The sequence below is a fragment of the Trachemys scripta genome, chromosome 4, assembly GCF_013100865.1.
Source record: "Trachemys scripta elegans isolate TJP31775 chromosome 4, CAS_Tse_1.0, whole genome shotgun sequence".
NCBI classification, from domain to species: Eukaryota; Metazoa; Chordata; order Testudines; family Emydidae; genus Trachemys; species Trachemys scripta.
The window spans coordinates 123,361,960-123,382,118 of record NC_048301.1 but is presented as its reverse complement, the minus strand read 5'-3'; the positions used below and the strand labels follow the sequence as shown (position 1 = coordinate 123,382,118).

Here is a 20,159-nt window from a genome sequence, read left to right as displayed (position 1 = left end):
GTTGCATGTGCCCTTTGGAGTTTGTATCCCACCAACCATTTTCCCTATACTTAGCAATGCAAAATCTCTTCCCAGAAAGTTCCCTTAGGAGGTAGTACTTTTGTAAAACTAGTATATGGTCATACATATGTAAAGCTGAGCACACACTAGCCCTGACCAAAGAGAGGTAACACAATGGAGGTGTTATATTAAATATGAAATAAATAGTTACTCACAGGTGTCCTCCAGAAGCACTGCTTTTAGTTAGTGGGACCTTTACTCCTTCATATGAAACTGGAAATGCACTGTAATTCCTCTGTATCACCACCTGATGCCACTCTTACTCTGCATATGGTTCAGTGAGGCAGGACAGCAGGTCTTAGTAATTGATTGTTCTACAAATACTCCCCATTACACTGACTAGCTGGTATTAGGGTGTATTGCAAACATCTTACAGTATAAAAAACCTTCTTTAACAGAGGGCGATAAGAGATTCTTTCCCACCCTCATAGGACACTGGTCCTCAGACATACCTCTTTCCTGCGTTTGGAGGGTGTGTGTGTGGGGGGGGGGGAGAAGAAGAGTCAACCACCTGTCTCTGCAGGTACAACTGGGCTGATTTAGATTATGCACTAACACAATACAGGATTAATATGAAATAACAGTAAAAATCCAGTCATTTGCTCTCTTCAAAGGAGTCTACTCCAAATAAGACATTACCTGTACTGGAGAGCTTAGTATTTCATCCTTAAAAATAGAGCTTGGTCTTTGCAGGGTGACAGCAGTAGACTAAATACTGGTGCCAGGATGCAATGTTTCACATTCCCTAGCACTATAAATCCAGCTTTTTACCATCTCCAAATCCTTAAGAAGAGTGCTGTGATTGGAGATCTTACCTGGAGAACAGAACTGACCTCTACCCAAAGGATTGTGCAATAGGATCTTTTACCTCTGCTAGACAAGATGCCAGTAAACACTTGAAGGTAATGGACATTCCTCATTATCAGAGAGCTAATTAGTCACAGTTGCTGTAAGGGTGAGTTTCCTCTAAAGGAGAGAAGATCAAGGACTTTGTTAAAAATATTTATTTAAAAAAATACAATTGTTTTTCATGTCTGGTTGCAGATATCTATTAACATATGATTGACTTGAATAGTTTGCTACAATGCCTTTTTTTAAAAGCCAGCTTGCATTATTGTACAAAGCAAATCCCTCGGTCAATTATTACACAAAATAGTTTTCCCCAACCATTCCCTACCCCATTTTTTAAAAAAACTGCCATACACTATATTTTCTTCTGCACAGAAGCAATAGACAAGTCACCTGATTCCTCAGGGAAGACCTTCATTACGTTTGCATGTACTTTAGCTAATGCACCAACTTTTAAAGCAAAGTGTCGCTGCAGTGCAATTCCTCAACGATTGACTCTGCACCTTAGAATTTAGTAACTTTGCCCCAATAATTCTTCTCAAAGCTGAAACACACTCAAGTGCATATCAGCTGTAGTCAGTGTCTCAAATTCCATCGTATCAGTTTTGATCACATCTTAATATGCTGAAGGTCTCCCTAATCTCTTATGCAAGGAGGGTAAATAAAATCAGGTTTAGTAACACTGAACAGTTTCTCAGAACTTTGGCTATTTATGCACTTGCATTACATACCAGCATTTTTTTTTTTAACAGCACAATGGCATTAAGATACTGGATATTATAAAAGTACAACTTTCAAAAGAACAGAGAGTTACACTAAAAAGCTACTTTATTCCCAGTTAAGTTTACCCTAGTGTAATCAGAGCACCAGGACTGTCTAAGATTACAGTATTTATCCCAAACTAAGAGATCATGTGTAGAATACATAGGAGGTTATCAGATCTACACAACTCTGCCCCAGAGCAGAAATTTGCTTTATCTGCTGACTCTGTATTAGATTAAAGTGCAATTCTACTCTGGAAAGAATAAGTGAAAAATGGCATCTACTGCCCCCTGTGTATTCAGGCAGAGCTGCTGATTTTAGTGCTGAAGGTTAGATTTTACCACTGTGGGCTCTGCAGAGCCAGAATTACAGGCAGGAAGATGGGTTCTTTTCAGAGTTAAAAAAAAATAAAATCAAATTACAGGGGGATAATTCTGCCCTCTGTTCCACGAGTTCACCAGCCGTGAAGACAACAGGGCTGCGTCAATGAAAACGACCGCAGAGTTTAGGCTACAGACATCACCCACAGGGGTGGAAACACAAAGAAGAAAGGAACCCAGCTCAACTTTCAGATCCTCGTTTGAGTTTACAGGTTTCCCCCCCCAACTTGTAAACAAAGCAAATTTAAATCTGAAGTTACTGACAAACATTGAACCTATTCTACTTCGTTCATTTTAAAAAAGTTACTGTGCCATGTTACCATAACTGACCCTGTTGCTTAAGTTCTCCCAAAATTAACTCATGTCCCCCTGCTCTGAGCCTTTTAGATAAAAAGCGACAGGGCCAGATTCTCTGCTGGTGTACAGCAGCTCAGGTCTACTGGTGTCAATTATTCCAAGTTACACCAGCTAAAGATCTGGCCCACAATGCAAACTTTCCATCAAGAGAGCATCAGCTTGCTCAAAATACCCCCACTAAGTCTCGTGCTCATTAACTCTCCCTAGAGTTTTCTGTCAGTATTTCCTGCTGCCTTAATACAGCTCAATGCAGATAACCAGTGCTCAAGTCAGTCCTTCCTCACAATACAAGTGGAGAGTTTTCTTGTATGCTTATCTCAAATCACTAAGACTATACATCTCCGCTATACACACAAAAGTAAGAGGAGGGATAAGCATTAAATACACAACTGTACCTATCACAAACACTGTGACGTATATAAGGCCATCTGGTAACACTGCGATAAAAATACAAGTTTTTAAAAGGGAACTTCTGAATATGACTTTTTTTTTAAAACTATAGAGAATAACCGCAACAATGGTTACAAAGAATTAACATTAAAATCTAGCACATCATATAGAAAACTTTGTGCAACTGAACAATAGCAGAACAAAGTCAACACAACTGTATAAAGCAGTAGCCTATAGATTTAAGACTTCTAGCCAAAAAAAAAAAAAATATCCCCAAAACTAACAACCAAAAACAAAAACCCCACAATACATCAAGGAACCTACTTCCAAAACTGGATATTTTAATCCTTTTTCTCTCCCTCCCTCTCACACACACACACACACACACACACACACACACGCAGTACAAGTTTTAGAAACCATGCAAAGGCCATTCAGAAAGCCGCCTTGTGTGAAATTGTTGACAATAATAGCTTCCAGTTATTACTATAGTGCTCCTTTAAGTATTGCTCAAGGACTGAATGAGGCTACAACAGAACTCCTGCCAACTCCCTTCCCCCCCCATCAACGCCATGCCACTTAAAGTCATGTCAGCATCTCTGTTAAAAGATCTGTGCTTTCCGGAGGTTCAGACTTCTGCTGTTAAGCCATTTGCTTTGCGATGACCCTTCTAATGCAAGGTCTCAACTGAGAGGCAATTATTTATTTCCAAGTTTTAAAAATAATACCTGTGTCCAAATGTAAGGTCTATGAGGATAAAACTAATCAAGGACCAATTTAAGACACTTTTGGGGAGATGTACATCATGTCAAAGACAGATTTAAAAAAATAAAATTTGGCAAGCAATCAGCCCATAATATGGCACAATAGATTTTAGTACTTATTTCTATTTTAAAAAATAATTGAAATGTGCAAGACGTTAAAAAGTGGCAACTGCCAAGTGCAGTATTTATTTTTAATCTATATCTTAAGCATTACTTATATGATACAAGTCTGGAAGCTAGTCTAAAAAGTGAACATATGTCCCTCAAAAAAAAAAAAAAAAATATATATATATATATGCATATTCATGAGATTAGAGCTGTTCCAGATGATTAAATAACAGGCATAAAAACAAATCTTCAACTGTTAAAAAATTGTGCATTTACCCAGGTGACTGGAATAACTTCAAAGTCAGTTACTGTGTTCTACAGCATTCTTTTGGTTAGAGGGGGCGGAATTAAGTTTAATATTAAATCTAGTTAACGTACAGGCTTTTGTAGAACCATCTAAGTTAAAACTGACATCGTGAAAGAAGGAGACGTACAATGGTGTGCATGTTCACAAACGAAGGTCAGGTTTTGCTTGGTTTTCTTACCTGGTGTCACGTTTTTAAAAGCATGGTCACTGTCAGCAAAGCTGTGTCCTCCAGAAAGGATCTGCATTGACTGTTCTCTGATATCAATATGTTCATTTCACAAGCCAAAGTCATGGCTTTTCTAACTTCAAGCTCCATCAGTCATCTGAAGATAAAGTTCTGTTCTTTCTGCTTCATGAACCACCAGAGACAGAGCCAAAAAATTGAAACAGCAAACCAGTTGATGCACAAGGCAGACTACAAGGCTGCTTTCTTTCCTGTAATTACAATTGCTCTGGAGTGCCAAAAGCATTACGTTCTTGTTGCTGATAGCAGGTTATGGGGAGAAGAATGCACAAACAAGGTGTCATCTTGAAAGACTTTTCTCTGTACTGAACCACCAGCCTTTAAAAGAGACCCTATCAAGAATGACTAGCTCACAGCATAGCCATTTTATTACCTAGTAGAAGTCTCTCACTAGGCAAACTCACTGCCATGACCCAACACTTCCCTTAATTGGAACATCTTTAAAAACAATAGTCTTCAAAAACTGCATATAATATTAAAAGAATAAAAGCAACCGTCACTGTACTCCATCTGTAAATCGTCATTTGGCAGTGTTTGTACTGAAAGAACCAAAGCTTAGCATTTTACATAACCACCACCACTTAAGCCACTGGCACTAGCCAAATGCTTCCACATGAAGTGAAAGTTTTGCTAATACTGTCCAGAATAAGCAGCAGTCACCAGTATCCACTATCATTAAGTTAAAATCAGTTCCTCAAGAGACTTCCTATTTAAGCAGGTCACCCTGTACCTTTTTATTTTTCAGGTATCCCAAATCAGCTTCCCAAAGACCAGGATTGCAACAGTGATGGCATTTTCAACTTTGCCAGTGGGTCCTGGGTTTTCTTTACAATAATGGACTTATTATGCCCTGGGCGCCGTTCTTAAGACAGAATAAAAATATACATAACCCTAGGTCTCAGAGACCAGAATTTAGGTATATTTCTTGCACAAGAAGGAAAGATGCCAAGCAAAATCCTTGCAGATAGATACCCACAAACCCAAACATCAAGTTTTAATGTCTGTCAACCTTGACAGTGTCCCTTAACTACTGAATTAGTTTATTTTGTGTTTGACACATACCAAGATAGCCTCTTGATACAACATTGAGATGCGTCTTGTAAACAAATATGCATCAATTGAAAAAAATTTGAAGCTGTTTAGTAAAATAGGATTACATATAAAAATACTATAAAACGGTAGCAAAAAGATAACTAAAAAGTAGATATATGATGATACAGATATGATAAGACCTGAAGAAGAGCTCCGTAGAGCTCAAAAGCCTAACTCTTTCACCAACAGAGGTTGGTCCAATAAAAGACATTACCTCACCCACCTTGTCCCTCCCATACCCTGGGAACAACATGGCTATGAGAACACTGCAAATATCCAACAGATGGTCAGAACTGCAGACTGTTAAAAGCAGCATTGGAAAACCTTTACATAAATAGATCAGAATTATACATATTTGTTAACCTGGTGAGTGGAATTACACAGATGTTACGATCAAGTTCTTGTATATAATTTTGATTTGCTGCAGAAGTGTTTGCATGAAAGATGATTGCATGAGAGATTCTTCCCGTGTTAAGTAATGGTTTATGCAACACATTAACTTTTCAAAGGAGGATATACATACCACAGAATTGGATACAAATGGCCTTCACTGTGGTTAAACTCAATTTAAAAAGACCAAAAATAATCTATTTGCTAGATAATTTTGAGGTTGTGAAACCATAGCAGAGATATAACTTTTCCCAAGCAAAGTCACTGAATGCCAAGGCCTTTCAGAATGCAAACCCTGCTCATAAGTCAAAGAGTGCACAGTTGTTGAAGCCTGAGAAGTTTGGGGCACAAGCAAGAGTTCTTGAATTTAAAGAATCCATCTTTCATTATTTCCTAAGCTTCTGCAAAACACAACCTGAACTGAGGATGACACATAGCAATAAATGCTGTCAGGAATGTGCCAATCGGAAAAGCTGGCAATTGTGTACTTGTTGGGGTAAATACGCAATTACAGGATACAGTATTTCACTACAAAGCACCATATACACAAGACAATGACACTTTTTTAAAGTGACCTGAAAAGTTATGAAGAGGAAAGAGACAAGGCTATGTAAACTAATCTCGTAGCAAGCCTCTTCTTACCCACCACAACCTGCTTCCCTTCTTTAACTCACAGTACCACTGCTTTCCAAACATACCTCCTGACCGTATTTAACCCTACATGGGAATTTTTTTCTCCACAGTCATTAAGGGGCAACAATAATAGTCCTCAACGGTATCTATCAGGAAGTAGGCAGTTAGAGTGACACTGACATATGCACACAAGCTGCATTTGCAACTTAGCTTCTCTTGTTAACTACCTCCACAGAAGGTATTCTCCTGTAATGAGAACACAACTCCCCATCCACAAGAAGGTGAATGTATATCATCACAGATGGTGCATGTTACTAGTCAACCAGCTATGGCAGTGCATCCCTTCGAAGCTGCTGAGAGGGGAACATGAAACTGGACCAAGCGAAACTGATGCCTGCGCCAACATGCATGTGCATTTGGTTCTCTTGCTTACATGTACTCAGAGATATATGCCACACAAATATGAGAAACAACACACACAAAAACGTGCAATCTTTACACACACAAAACCTGGCTTTTCTCCATGGGGGAAAGGGAAGCAATCAAATTGCAATTCTTTAGTGCTCATGACATTTTTTTTAAAATATACATCCTCATTCTACAATACTACCCTCCAGTCTGCACACTTACTGGGCATAAAGCTAGTCAGCCTAATACAACCATCACAAAGTGCTGCTGACTATATATATAGATATAGATATTTTTTTTTAAATAGGCAATAAGCCATCTTGCAAACCAAAGAATCCCAGATGCCTGCTCTTAATTACTATCTGCAGCTTTCTTTCGCACTACCAACTTAAAAACTAGTAAATATTGCACATTGTCATTTTGAGATCCACAGACATGGGACTTCCTAATCATTAGCTACTGATGTTCATAAACTGAACCAGTAACTTGCCTTTAACTTCATCTGGCAGGGAGGCAACAGACTCCCTTCTGCTCCCATCAAAAGCTAGATATCCTTTCCTCTGAATTCACTTGGGACAGAAGATTTTCTGGCTGAACAGTCCAAAAACTAACTCTAACATCCATTTCTCAAGGGTGAAATATTAAAGATACATGATATATTGATGTATGTATTTCAGTGCTGGAATATAACAAGCTACTTTCATCTTACTACATTCAGTTTTGGGCGTTCTCAAACACATACGCTTTGAAGTGAATTTAGAGCTTGCAAAAAGTGTCAGATTGAAAGCTCTGGAGAACAAAGTCGTCTCTTTGTCTTAAGAACAAGTGCAATGAAAGGAGTAACACTGCAAGCTTCCCTCACTAACAAGACTCAACTCTGTTCTGAAAGTACTGCCTCTCCATGCTCATCCCATCTTCAGCATCTCTTCTGAAACAGCTAATAAGGGCAGGGTGACCAGAGAGCAAGTGTGAAAAATCGGGACAGGGGGTGGGGAGTAATAGGCGCCTATAAAAGACTAAGTCCCAAATATCGGGACTGTCCCTATAAAATCGGAACATCTCGTCACCCTGAATAAGGGTGACCGAGAGAAGTGCAGTCTCAGTTCACTTTCTAGCAGACAGGTTATCCAAGTGCATCCTCATTGCATATACATTGGTAGCAAGAGGAAGTTGTTGCCTGACAGACAGTCGATGGCAGAAGTCCAACTGCAAACACCTGAGACATCCCCCAGTCTTAGGCGCTTCTGTCAGATCTCAGCTCTCCCACAAAAGACTGCTTGAGGTTATTGTCCAAGCTGCTGGTCTTAACTCATCAGTTTGAAATGGCTTTCAAGAACACTCATATTAACCCCCCAATACACACTCCCATCTACCCACCACCACAAGTTAGGCATGTTTACCTGGAACATGAGTGATTTTACCTTACAATTCTCTTCCTATTTTAGCTGCACACATCAAACCCAACTTTTCATGAATTCCAACACTTCCTCTACTTAAAAAGCAATGTGGTTAAAGTAGAACTTGAGACAACAAGAGCTGGGCAGAGGGGGTTCTCCACTTCTGGTTCCTCATTTCTGGGAAAAGCAGAGAATTTGAGTGTTCTTTCCCCTTGAGCTGCAGATCAGAACATCAAGCAGCAACCAGCCCCAGAGTGTCATTTGCCAAATAGACAGACAACCCTCAATCTCACACTGAATATCCAATACCAGGGACGGAGGTGGGGAGAGTCCTAGGTTAGCATGATTTGTTAATCTTCTAGCAGCCAATTTACAGGCTTTACACAGATATCAGGCATCAGAGATGTGTATATATATAACCATCAAGAAATACCAAAGAATTCAAACAGTTCAAGAACCCCAAATAATTCATGCCATGATCCATTTGTCTCAGAGCCCTGCCTACTCACAATATTACAAGTTGCCTCTGGGAGCTAACCAGTCCCCTCTCAAAGAGTGAAACTTTACTGCTGGATTAACTGTGTGCAACATTATCCAAACAATGGTCTGCTTTTCACCTATACCACCATAAGTACTCTTTAAAAATTTCTCCCTGCAAAAAGTTTAGATGTTTTTATAGCATGAGACATTTGCTGTTTTGTTGTTGCAGGAGAAGTTATCATTAGCCCCATGACAAAGCTGCACTCAAACCCTTTTCTTGGAATGCTAGCTTCAATCATGATTCATTTTCTTCATGCCCAGCACAGGAAGCAGAAGAATGGAGGTGTCGGAGTGAGAGAGGAGAGACTTCTTAGATATTGTTTTGCTGCAATCAATACAAACTCAGTCACCGCATCCCACCAGAAACTCCCTTTAAGAGACTTCTTAACCAAGGGGGCAAAGAAAAGATTGTGGAGCCTGGACTCCAATTAAGGCGTTTCCATATGCATTCCCAATTTAGTCTTCAAAACAGGGAATTTTGCAAAAAGGCATTTGAACTGGGAATGGCAAAAATTATGACCATTCATGATCTGGGTGGAATTATAAATTGCTCATTCAAAAATGGATTACATTGAATGTCATCTCTTTCCGTTGTTCCCCAATTTGTCCTTTCCAGGAGTTCATGTGCTATGTCTTCTGCAGATCAGGGGAAAACGGCCCAGGGGTGGAGGGTCCATCCAGTCCAGACAGAGTAAATGGCCCATGGCCACTCAGTACTGACGGAAACTAAGAAATAAAACAGAGAGTTAGAGTTGTTGTTTTTATTTTAGTTTCTTTGTTCTCATGTCTCAAGATCTCTCCACAATAAGTTCTACAAAGAGCCCAAAAGGCTTTGAAAAAGCTCATGTGGCTTCCTCCACTAACAAGGGCTTTTCCAGATCATCATCTGGCAATGGAAACTTTAATTGCCAATGCATCCAGGTGTCCCTGAACCCCAGCATTACTATCAGTGTAGCTGCAGCAGACAGAGTGATTAAGTTTGTAAGTTAGATTCAGACTTTAAGGCCAGAAAGGATCATCATGATCAGCTAGTCTGACCTCCTGCACATCGCAGGCCACAGAACCTCGCCCACCCACTCCTGTAAGACACACATAACCTCTAGCTCAGGGGCTCTCAAACTGTGGGTTGGGACCCCGAAGTGGGTCACGACCCCATTTTAATGGGGTCACTAAGGCCGGTGTTGGCCCTGGGCCCTAGCAAGTCTGAAGCCCAAGCCCCACCACCTGGGGCTGAAGCCCAAGCCCCACCACCCAGGGCTAAGGTTATATGCCCCCCGTCCAGGGCAGAAGCCCTTGGGCTTCAGCTTTGGCCCCCCACCCAGGGTGGCGGGGCTCAGGCGGGCCTGGTCTACGGTCCCACCTCCTGGGGGTCGTATAGTAATTTTTGTTGTCAGAAGGGGGTCACAGTGCAAGGAAGTTTGAGGACTGCTGCTCTAGCTATGTTATTGAAGTCCTCATATCATGATTTAAAGACTTCAAGTTACAGCGTATCCACACTTTACAGTAGTTTAAACGTGCAAGTGACCTGTGTCCCATGCTGCAGAGGATGGCGAAAACCCCCCAGGGTCTCAGCCAATCTGATCCAGGGGAAAATTCCTTCCCGACCCCAAACATGGCAATCAGTTAGACCCTGAGCATGTGAGCAAGACCCAGAAGCCAGACATCTTGAAAAGAATTCTCTGTAGTAACTCAGAGCACTCCCTATCTACTGGCTGGAGATATATGCTACTAGCAGTCGCAGATCAGCTACATGCCATCCTGTTGGGATCCTGGAAGTGGGTGGGTGGAGCCCACTGCTGAGGAACCACAAAGTCCCAGATCTCAATTAATTACGGGAGACAACTAAAGATATAACAGGTACAGGAATGAGGTCATAGGGGTAAACAAAGGGAACCTGACGAGGACACAGAGCAGAGAACCCCGGACAGTGCTCACTGTTCCATCATAGGCAGTCTCATCATACCACACCCTCCATAATCTTATCAAGATCAGTCTTGAAGCCAGTTAGTTTTTTTTTTTTGCCTCCACTGCTCCCCTTGGAAGGCTGTTCCAGAACTTCATTCCTCGGATGGTTAGAAACCTTCGTCTAATTTCAATCCTAAACTTGTGGATGGCCAGTTTATATCTGTACTGAGCAAAGCCTTTATCCCAACTAATAAAATAATCACAGTTCTATGACTCTTTAATGCAAGTACCAGCACAGCAGAACAAGCATTCCACACTGTGCCTCAATATTATTCGCAGGTATTTAGACAGTAGGGAGTCCAACTGTTCTGCAGATACACTCATGTAAGCTACTCCCTTCATCTCCATGGAGATGTTAAGTTCATAACACAAAGATAGCCAATAAAATGTCACTGTTCATTTTCACAGAATCAAGCAGCAGATGTGCTTAACCCAGATCCATTTAATAGCAACAAGTACTAATTTGTGTTCATATGTAGTTCATTTAAAAAAAAAAATCTCCATTTAAAAAAACCAACAATGAAACTGACAGAATTTCCAGTCCATTGCAATAGAATGGTGCAGAATCCAGGATCCATGCAGCAAAACTGTGGTCCAGGTTGTCACAGGCCTATACAATAGGAACACTCTCCCTCTCCCAACACTATGAAGATTGCATTAGTGTATTTCACCAGAGAAAGATGTAATTAACAAAGTGTTATATCATTGTTACTTATATTGTAACACTGTTATTTATGCTGACCTACAATTATGGCTATAGAGTAACAAATTGCCACATCTGGTGAAGTCTCAACTAATGAATCTACAATTTGATAGTTATTGGCAATTTATGACCTTACTGTTGATTAAATGGCAAATATTTTTGGCATAATCTTGCAGTAAAATTTTTAGACCAACTCTACCCCTCACATTTCCACAAGATGCGCTGTGAAGGCAGTCAGAAGTGGAGCTCAGAAGTGGACAGGCACGGCTAGTCTTGTTGGAGCTTACCTGAAAAAGGGTGTTAGCACCTTGCAATCTTGCTGGACTGAGAGGAGCTACTGGACTGAGCGTGCTCCAGAAGTGAATACTCGAGAACAAGGGGCTTGGGGTCAGCAAGATGGGAGTCTAAGAGAGATACAAAACACAGTCATTTACGTTACAGGTTATTACATCTAGTCCTTCTTAGCACTTGTACACTTAGGCCAAAGTTCTCAAACCCTAGCTGCCAGCAGTTAGATATCTAATTCCATATGAAAGAAACAAAACAAAAAAAGGCCTGATTTTCAAATGTGTTGAGCATCTGCAGCTCCCACTGACTTTCAAAGGGATTTGCGGGTGCTCTACGCTGCTGAGAAATCAGGCCAATTATTTCAGTCCCTACATATACACCTTAGTGTAGGTACCTAGGTCAGAAAATGTTCTTAGCACCTATGTCGTTCTTTACAAAAAAAAAAAAAAAATCAAGGCGCCCATAGGAGGCAGGAATTAACCTCATTTTACAGGAGAAAAGAGTGGAGGCACAAAGGTGACATGACCAGGCTCCCGGCTGCCTGCTCTAATTGGGATTCAGTGCACAGTATCCTTAAACTGATATTTCCAAAACCACCGAAAAGATTAAAATTAAAGGGAATTTGAACATCCAAATGCCCGAGGTGGCACAGAAAACCTCAGCCATAGATCAGAAATAACAAGTGTCCTACTTAGGCACATTCTCTAGATTTTCCATGTATCGCCAACAACTACTGTATTTTGGCAAGTCCTACCAAGAATGGTTAAGTAACAGTGCAATGGTTCTCTCTCCCACATCTTCAGCAGTTTGTGCTTCCACTACTGTGAATTTAAGGAAGCACCTAACTTCAATTTACTAATAGGAAAGAGATTAAAACCAACCAGAGCAATGTAACAACCAGATTCAGAGCTCTTTGGCTATTTTGCACATTTTCCCAAGAGATGTGAAAGCCAGGTTTTCCATAGAAGAGTAACACCCATATTATGCTGCCACTCAGCCTCCTTTTTGTTGAAAGTAGCTTCCTACTGGATAAAGTGAAGGAACAGTTAGGCTGAGGTTTCAACATTTCTCGATTAAATCATCTAACACACAAATGTTTTTAAGTCTGCCTGAAGTGCTTCATGACATGGCCCTGGAGCGAGAACACTGAGTCACCTTCAAAGTATTTTTAATCGTGCCTCCTATACAAATGATTTAACAACAGAGGCAGCTGGGTACCCCAGTTTGTCTTCCTCCATAGTCAAAGAACTGCTGAGCACTTCTCAAATAGGATGCCAGTGACACTGGTCATTTATGTTCCAGAATAGATTTCTATTTTAAAAAAGAGGCAGACACACCTCCTTTCAGGAGTCCAAACACAACCATTGCCGTTGGCTATTCATTTTTCAACCTGCCCTCCCTTGCTGTTGTCAAGCACAACAGATGATGTTAATAGAAACAAGAGAAGGGAATAAGGTTACCTGTGAAAAAAATGCTGGAGTAAGAGAAGCAGTAGGGAGAGAAGGGCTTAGTATCCCCAGTGGGCTTGGATCACTGCCTGTAACGACAAGAGTGGGAGCTAGCTCCAGCCCTTTGGGTTTTTTAGCTCTGGAGAGGTGATTGGCAAGATCCTTCTCTAGCACGGACAAATCGTGCTCTCTGGGCTCTGGTGATAGGTGCTGAGGGTTCTGAGACTGCTCCAACTGCTGAGAAGCCACCGACTCTATGTCCGTGTCAATGTCCAGGTCAGGGTTAGAACTCAAGGGTGGTGAAGGGGGTGTGGAAGGAACCTCCAGAGTGGGAGAAATGGAAGATGCAGGTGGTGTTGGGGTGAAGGTGGTGGTAAAGTTTGGCAAAGGGGCTGGAGCTTCAGTGGGAGTTAATTTTGGTGGAACTAGAGTCTCCAAGGTCTGGAGAGTTTCTTCTGATTCTATAGGAAGAGTGGAGGCAAGCGGTGCAACTGCAGGCCTTTTGGAGGGCATGGTCACAAACTTTATGACTGAAGGTGTCAAATCCTGAGCAGGTTTTTTCTCCACCAGTTTCTCAGCTGGATTCTCAATCTTGACCGACCTGAAGAGCTTCACACCGGAGGAGTTCAGGGAGTTCAGAGTAAAAGAAGAGTACAGGCCTGAATGGATATAGTCATTGCGGCTGGATGATTTAGCACAGGTCTGGGGCTTCTCTTTCACACCGTTTTCCAGGTCCTTCGGAGCACTGCTGACTTCTGCAAAGCCAGCCATCACTGGGTCTCCCTCAATCCTGCCCACCATCAGTGGAGCAATATTCAAAATCTCCGGATAAGAAACAAACTTGTACACAAACTTCTGACCATTCACTTTTTTGATGATATTCTGTGGGTAGAGAAAATAATTTTCCATCATTCCACCTATTAATTTTCTTGCTACAGACGCTCCCCAAAACTGACTAATGCGTAGGTGGCATCTTGACTTCAGTAGGAAATTTTTTTCACTTTTATGAGCATTAGGATTCCAACAACTTAAAAAATACCCACCAAAACTATTATTTCTAAAATACCCCAACCAAAAAACAAGCAAATCTCACCTGAAATGCATTACTAGCAGGGTGGATTTGATTTAAATCACTAGTCAGGAAGACTCGATTTAATCATGGTTTTCTACATAAAAGTGCATTTTTTTTGGTTGTTATAACCTTAATACATATTCTTCACAACTCAGAGATAGATGTAGGTTTCATTTTTAGAAGGTACACACTATACATTTTTAAACAGTGATTTATTTTGAAAACTTTTCACACTAGTTTTACGGCTATATCAGAAAATGAACAATTGTTTGGTTATTTCATTTACCAAAGGTAACTGAAGCAGATATTTATGAAGTCACTGGGAGGTGAACTATCTCCAATTCAACAGGTTAATCATTAATATTTGGAGGATTTTCTTGCCATGCTGTATTAGGAGGAGAACATCACCAGACAGATATTTAAATTGTTTTATTTAAGTAAAACAACATTAAGTATTCTGAATTTTTTTCTTCAACAGCCAACATAATATTTTAACAAAACAAGCATATGTCCCTCGCTTCTCACATTTATCTCCAGACTTCTTCTCCTTGTCCAGATCTATTCTGCTCCCAACAATCTTCTATTCATTGCACTTTTAGAGAGAGGTAAGGGATTGACTCTGTGTACGCAAATTTGCAGAGGGACAATAGAGTTGAGGTCTGTTATTTCTCACCTCTTTACGTTATTTATTTATTTAAAAACATTTTTGCTGTTAACACGCATGTTACCTCTGGAGACACAAATCCACAGTTTGAGAACTGCAAAACTAAGTATCTCTGATGGTATCTTCTAGGCTGAGCACTGAGTCCCATTGGGTAGATAGAAAGATTAACCTAAATAATCTATACAGAAGCCCCTGGAACCCCATAAAATTGGGTCCCTAATCCATGAACTATTGGAACTCATTTACAAAACTTTTCTTAAACATTACATGAATATATTGTCTCATACTATAGAATTAGAATTTATAATCCCTATTCCATGATGAGATATCTTTGAGCTATAACATATCTTAATTAAAACTATCTTTAGATAAAATGCTTTTTGAGGAAAAACCTTATCGAAAAAATCCAATTTAAATAAAAAAATATATATTTTTTTTTTAAATCATTGATTTTTATCCACCCTGATTACAAGCAAGGACCTTAAAGCTACGCAGCAATTTTTTTTTAGTCTCGTAATAAAAAAAAGCACAACTAGCAACAACAAACAGATGCAGATAACGTCACCTGTCACCAGCATCAAGGTCAAAATCAAAGGGTCTAGTACACAGCAGGTAATCACAAACTTAGGCGCCAATCCTGCAAATACGCATCTTAACTGACGTCAGTAGAACTACTCACATGCAGGAGTGTTTGCAAGATCAGGGCCTGAGTATTCAAAACAGACCACACTTATTTTAATCAGATGTTATAATAAAAGCAAAAGATATAGGCAAGATGAAGTATTCAGCAGTACAGTGTGCTAGACAGTAGCCAAACTATTCCCCTAGGCAGCATTTGTTGCTACTTAGTTTTGTATGTATTGAAAAGAATACACAAACAGTTTTGGTCTAAATGGATTCTTATTTATTGTACAGCTACCCACTACCAGCTAAGATTTTTTAATACAAGAACAGATTAGGGAAACTGTGCAGTCCTGGTAACAATAAATTCTGAGCAACCGACTAACAGTTAGCTCAGAAACTGTATGTTATTTTCTTATCTTAAACATCCACATAATAAGAGTTGTGGGATAAACCACTTATTGAGAGGTTACTGAAATTATGGTCACTACCCGTTTCTAATTCTAATTCAGCTCCTTCAAGCCTTTTGTCAATGCCTTGGTGGTGTCAGAGCATCTGCGACTTTCAAAAGGTAACAAGAAGTAAATTCATTAGCTACACAAGAGAAGTGTCTCTGAGCTTCACTGATGCATTCTCTACTGTAGAGGTGCAGCTTTATACTGAGCACAAGAAGAAGAAGAAGAAGAAGAAGAAGAAAAAAATAAAAGATTTTGGGCTACTTTGGAAACCTGTTTTTGTACCGGCCACTTTGTAGAAACAGTTGCAAGAAAGATCTGAAGTAGAGAAAGGGACACAAAATTCTCATAGTTATTAGCAAGATTTTAATTAGTTTTGAACATTCAAGACTTTACACCCTTTTGAAGTATACACCTGTTTTTGTGGACTATTAATAAAGGAGTGTGTGATACAAGTAAGTTAAAGAGGTGATATTTCACAGGAATCTCTGAACAATTAAAACAGTAACACTGTGGCAGGGGGAACCTTTTGTCACACCTCATCTAAGCCGAAGACAGAACTGACATCTATCTTCTTGAAGAGAATGAAAAAGGAAACAAAGCTCATTAGGCGGAAGCTGGGTGTAAGAGGGATAAGACGTGAGGTGGACTAATGGGAGTTGTTACCTTCACATAGTAGTATCTGAGAGCACGGCTGAGTTTGTCGTAGTTCATGCTGGGCTTGTTCTTGCGGATTCCCCAAAGCCGGGCCACCTCCTCTGCCTGCAGCAATTTGAACTCCCCGTCGTTGGAGGTCCAACAGATGATATGTTTGTTCTGAGGCTCCTGGAGGAGTTGGAGGAGGAACTGCCACAAGGTGATCGTACTGTCCATAGCAGTGAGCTGAAATGCAGAAGGGTAGAGATCAGATAGGCAAAGGGTTATGAACTGTACCATTTCCTACATCTCACCAGGACAGGAAGGGAGCAAGGATGTTATTTCCACTGGCAGCAGGAGTCAAAAATTATTAGTCACCAGTCGTGGAAGACATTCCCTGCAGAATGACAGCCTAGAAGCTGGCTGCCATCGTCTCCTCCCACATCGCAGTCTTTTTCACAAGGGCTATATTTAGCCGCATTTAACTAAATCAGGTCACTTTGGGAAAGTCACACTGAATCATTAGCGAAAAAGGATTTCTAAACTGCTCTGTGCTCGCCCACTTCTGGCTTTGTGTTTCCTCATGAAAAACAGTGTCGATGCAGCAGTGTTAAAGAGCTCCTTCTCCCCTCCCACAAACTCCATATCTTTCTTCGAAAGGAAAGAGATGGCTGGTCAAGTCCCTCCAAAGCAATTACAATTAGCAGGAATTAAGAGAGACAAACACTGATACTGCAGCATAGTTCATTTTTCCTTTGGGCATTCAGAGCCTCTGTTACCTCCTATGTATGGAAAAGTCTCTCAATCCCAGTGCACTAGTCCCCATTCTCTCCTCACTCAAATCCCACAAATGGGCTCTTCCCCAACCTTTTGAGAGGGTGAGAAAACAGGGAAGAAAATAAAGATCCAAATGAATACCTATTGCATCTTGTCCTATCTGTGTCTGTCTTTTACAGTGCAAACTACTAGGGCTAGAGCCCCCGTTAGCTCTGAACACATCACTGGCACTTCAATCATGACTGTATAGGTAAAGATACAATCCAATATACTTCCTAGTGCTGTCTACACCAGGGTTAGGTCAGCTTAACTACGGTGCTCAGGGATGTGGTAAAATTAACTTTACTTTCTTCTATGGGTAGATGTGAATTTAAGCCGATATAGTTACACTGCTATAACTCCCCGAGGGGACACTCTTATTCCAGCATAGCAAAGCCTTTTTTTCCCTGTTTGGCTCACATTGCTTTGGAAGGAATTTAAGATAAACCAAAAAGGCACTTTTATTCCAGAATGGAGAGTCATAGTTATACTGGTATATTGGTTTAACTATCCCAGTAGTAACTGTTGGCTTGGCTACATGGGAAAATACCATTATACAGGCAAACCTAAGGGTATAGTTGTGTACCAAAGCAAATGAATCAGACAAAAGATAAACTATCATTCGTGTGTAGGCATTGTACTCCAAGTGGTTCTTGAGCAAGGTGAAACTGTGCCAGGATTCTCCAAGATGCAGGTTACGTGCATTGGTAAGTTTAGGATTCAGTTGGGGCTGCCAGTGAAATAAAAGGCTTTGGTAATGATTTCATTACTACCTGGCACATACCCACCCACAGGCCAGAAAACAACCCCTGCCTAAGGAAAAGAGCAGGCAGTCTACATGTCCAAGTGTCAGATTTTAGTCAGTCCTGTAAATGGATTACAGCTGACAGCTTACACGGGGCTCAACATTCCTACTTAAATTAGGTGCCTCAGGGCAGGTACGTTTTTGGGCAGGTCGTAATTCAGTTCATCTATTTTTGAAGTGTACCTGCCCAAAGAAGCACTCTCTCTCCCTTCTCCCAGAAGGGCTAAGTGAGAGAGAGCACACATGGAGTACCAAGAGAGTAAAGCAGCACTTCTCTGCCCCTAGAAGAGAGGAAAATTGTTGTTGTTTTTTCCCCTTAGAGTGGTAAAATTAAAGATAGGCAGACAAAACAGAAAAGACAGAGGGAAGAGTGAAAACAGGAAGTGAAAAAATAGGAGAGAAAGCACTAAAAAAATTAATGAGGATAAAGGAGATATGCTAGTGAGCTGTTGAATCCCTATGGACAATATCTGCAGCTCCAATACACTGGAAAGGGAAGCAGGTGTTAATGGCTTATCTATATGTAACGAGGTTAACCAGGCAGATATTTGATTAGCACAGTTCTTAAAAAGTAATATCCAGTTATCGCTAATTCTTTCACATAAACACTTCTAAGCCTCAGGGAAATGGATTTTCCTGCATTACTGCTCTTAATGTTTTATCTCATGTACAAGTTTATTTATTTTACCTGGAACAAAGTAAGGACCTCGGTGCCTATTATATGTGGGACACCATCTCCATGCTAGTTCATAAGGTCACTATGTAGCTACTTGCATCTTCACCCCCCACCCCCCCATCATTGTAGTATCTGAGCATCTCCCAAGTATTTCTCTCTCTATTATTATTATGATTCATTATTTGTACCACTGTAGTGCCTAGGTGGCCTAGTTACAGACAAGGACCCCATTATGACAGGCACTGTACAGACATAGAACAAAAAGATGGTCCCCTTGCTCAAGAAGTTTACAATCTAAGTATAGACAAAAAGACAACTTTACTGAAATGCAAGATGTACCAGAGCAACATCTAGACTTCTTCTGCCCGCATCAGCTAGTATTTTGATGGCAAGCCACAACTCAGCATTACACATTGCCTTTAAACTCAATAAGGCTTCCAGTTCAAACAGGCATTTGCCAGTAAAAGCCTGTTTACAATAAAAATTAAGGTAAGCAATTCACTGCAGATAGTAACTTAAACTGGAGACCTGGATTTCCACGCTCCCAACCAAAAGCCTGAACAAAACAAAACACCTTGTTAGTGCTCAGGGAATATCCTTCAAATAACTTCTTCACTAAGTAAATGCTGAAATCCAAAACCAAAACTTCAAAAATAAAGAATTCAAAAATCCAGTCTTCTTATCTCTCTGGCTTCCACTGACCACTGGGTTTCATGCCAGACAGAAAAACATGCCTGTTTTGCAAGAGAAACTGTGGCCAGCAAGGCAGGAGGCACCTCTAAGAGCAAGACTGGAGGAGATACCCTTATGATAAGAGCTTGTCTATAATTTTCACCTTTCATATTTTATCATTTGACAATTATGTCTACTGCAAACTCACACTGCACATGAGCCTCCAAGTCCATGTCTCAAAATTAAGTTGCAATTTTACACCAAAGATTTTTAGAACTAGAGGTGAAATATACATCCCCCCAATAACTAGTCCATTTACCATCAACTAAATAAATATATCCTTATCTTCTGTACCTTCTACATTTCCATGGGAAAGTCTTGCTTGTTTCCAACACACACCGTAGGAAGATGAGCCATTGGTAGCAATTTCAATAATGACAGGTTTCAGAGTAGCAGCCATGTTAGTCTGTATCCGCAAAAAGAACAGGAGTACTTGTGGCACCTTAGAGACTAACAAATTTATTAGAGCAAAAGCTTTCGTGGGCTACTGCCCACTTCTTATATGCATCCGAAGAAGTCGGCTGTAGCCCACGAAAGCTTATGCTCTAATAAATTTGTTAGTCTCTAAGGTGCCACAAGTACTCCTGTTCTAATTTG

The 20,159-nt window shown here is 40.5% G+C and overlaps 1 protein-coding gene across 1 annotated transcript in view; it reads right to left on the bottom strand.

Annotated features, from left to right (window-relative positions):
* Positions 1 to 1,046: 1,046 nt before the first annotated feature.
* ELK4 (ETS transcription factor ELK4) overlaps positions 1,047 to 20,159 on the bottom strand; it is a 24,751-nt gene continuing 5,638 nt past the window's right edge. Inside the window, exons 2-5 of the mRNA XM_034767166.1 lie at positions 16,564 to 16,779; positions 13,098 to 13,967; positions 11,637 to 11,753; positions 1,047 to 9,407 (exon numbers count right to left, since the gene is read on the bottom strand). Of these exons, the coding sequence (XP_034623057.1) occupies positions 9,309 to 9,407; positions 11,637 to 11,753; positions 13,098 to 13,967; positions 16,564 to 16,770 (1,293 nt within the window). The 5' untranslated portion in view covers positions 16,771 to 16,779 and the 3' untranslated portion in view covers positions 1,047 to 9,308. The remainder of the gene's footprint in view (positions 9,408 to 11,636; positions 11,754 to 13,097; positions 13,968 to 16,563; positions 16,780 to 20,159) is intronic.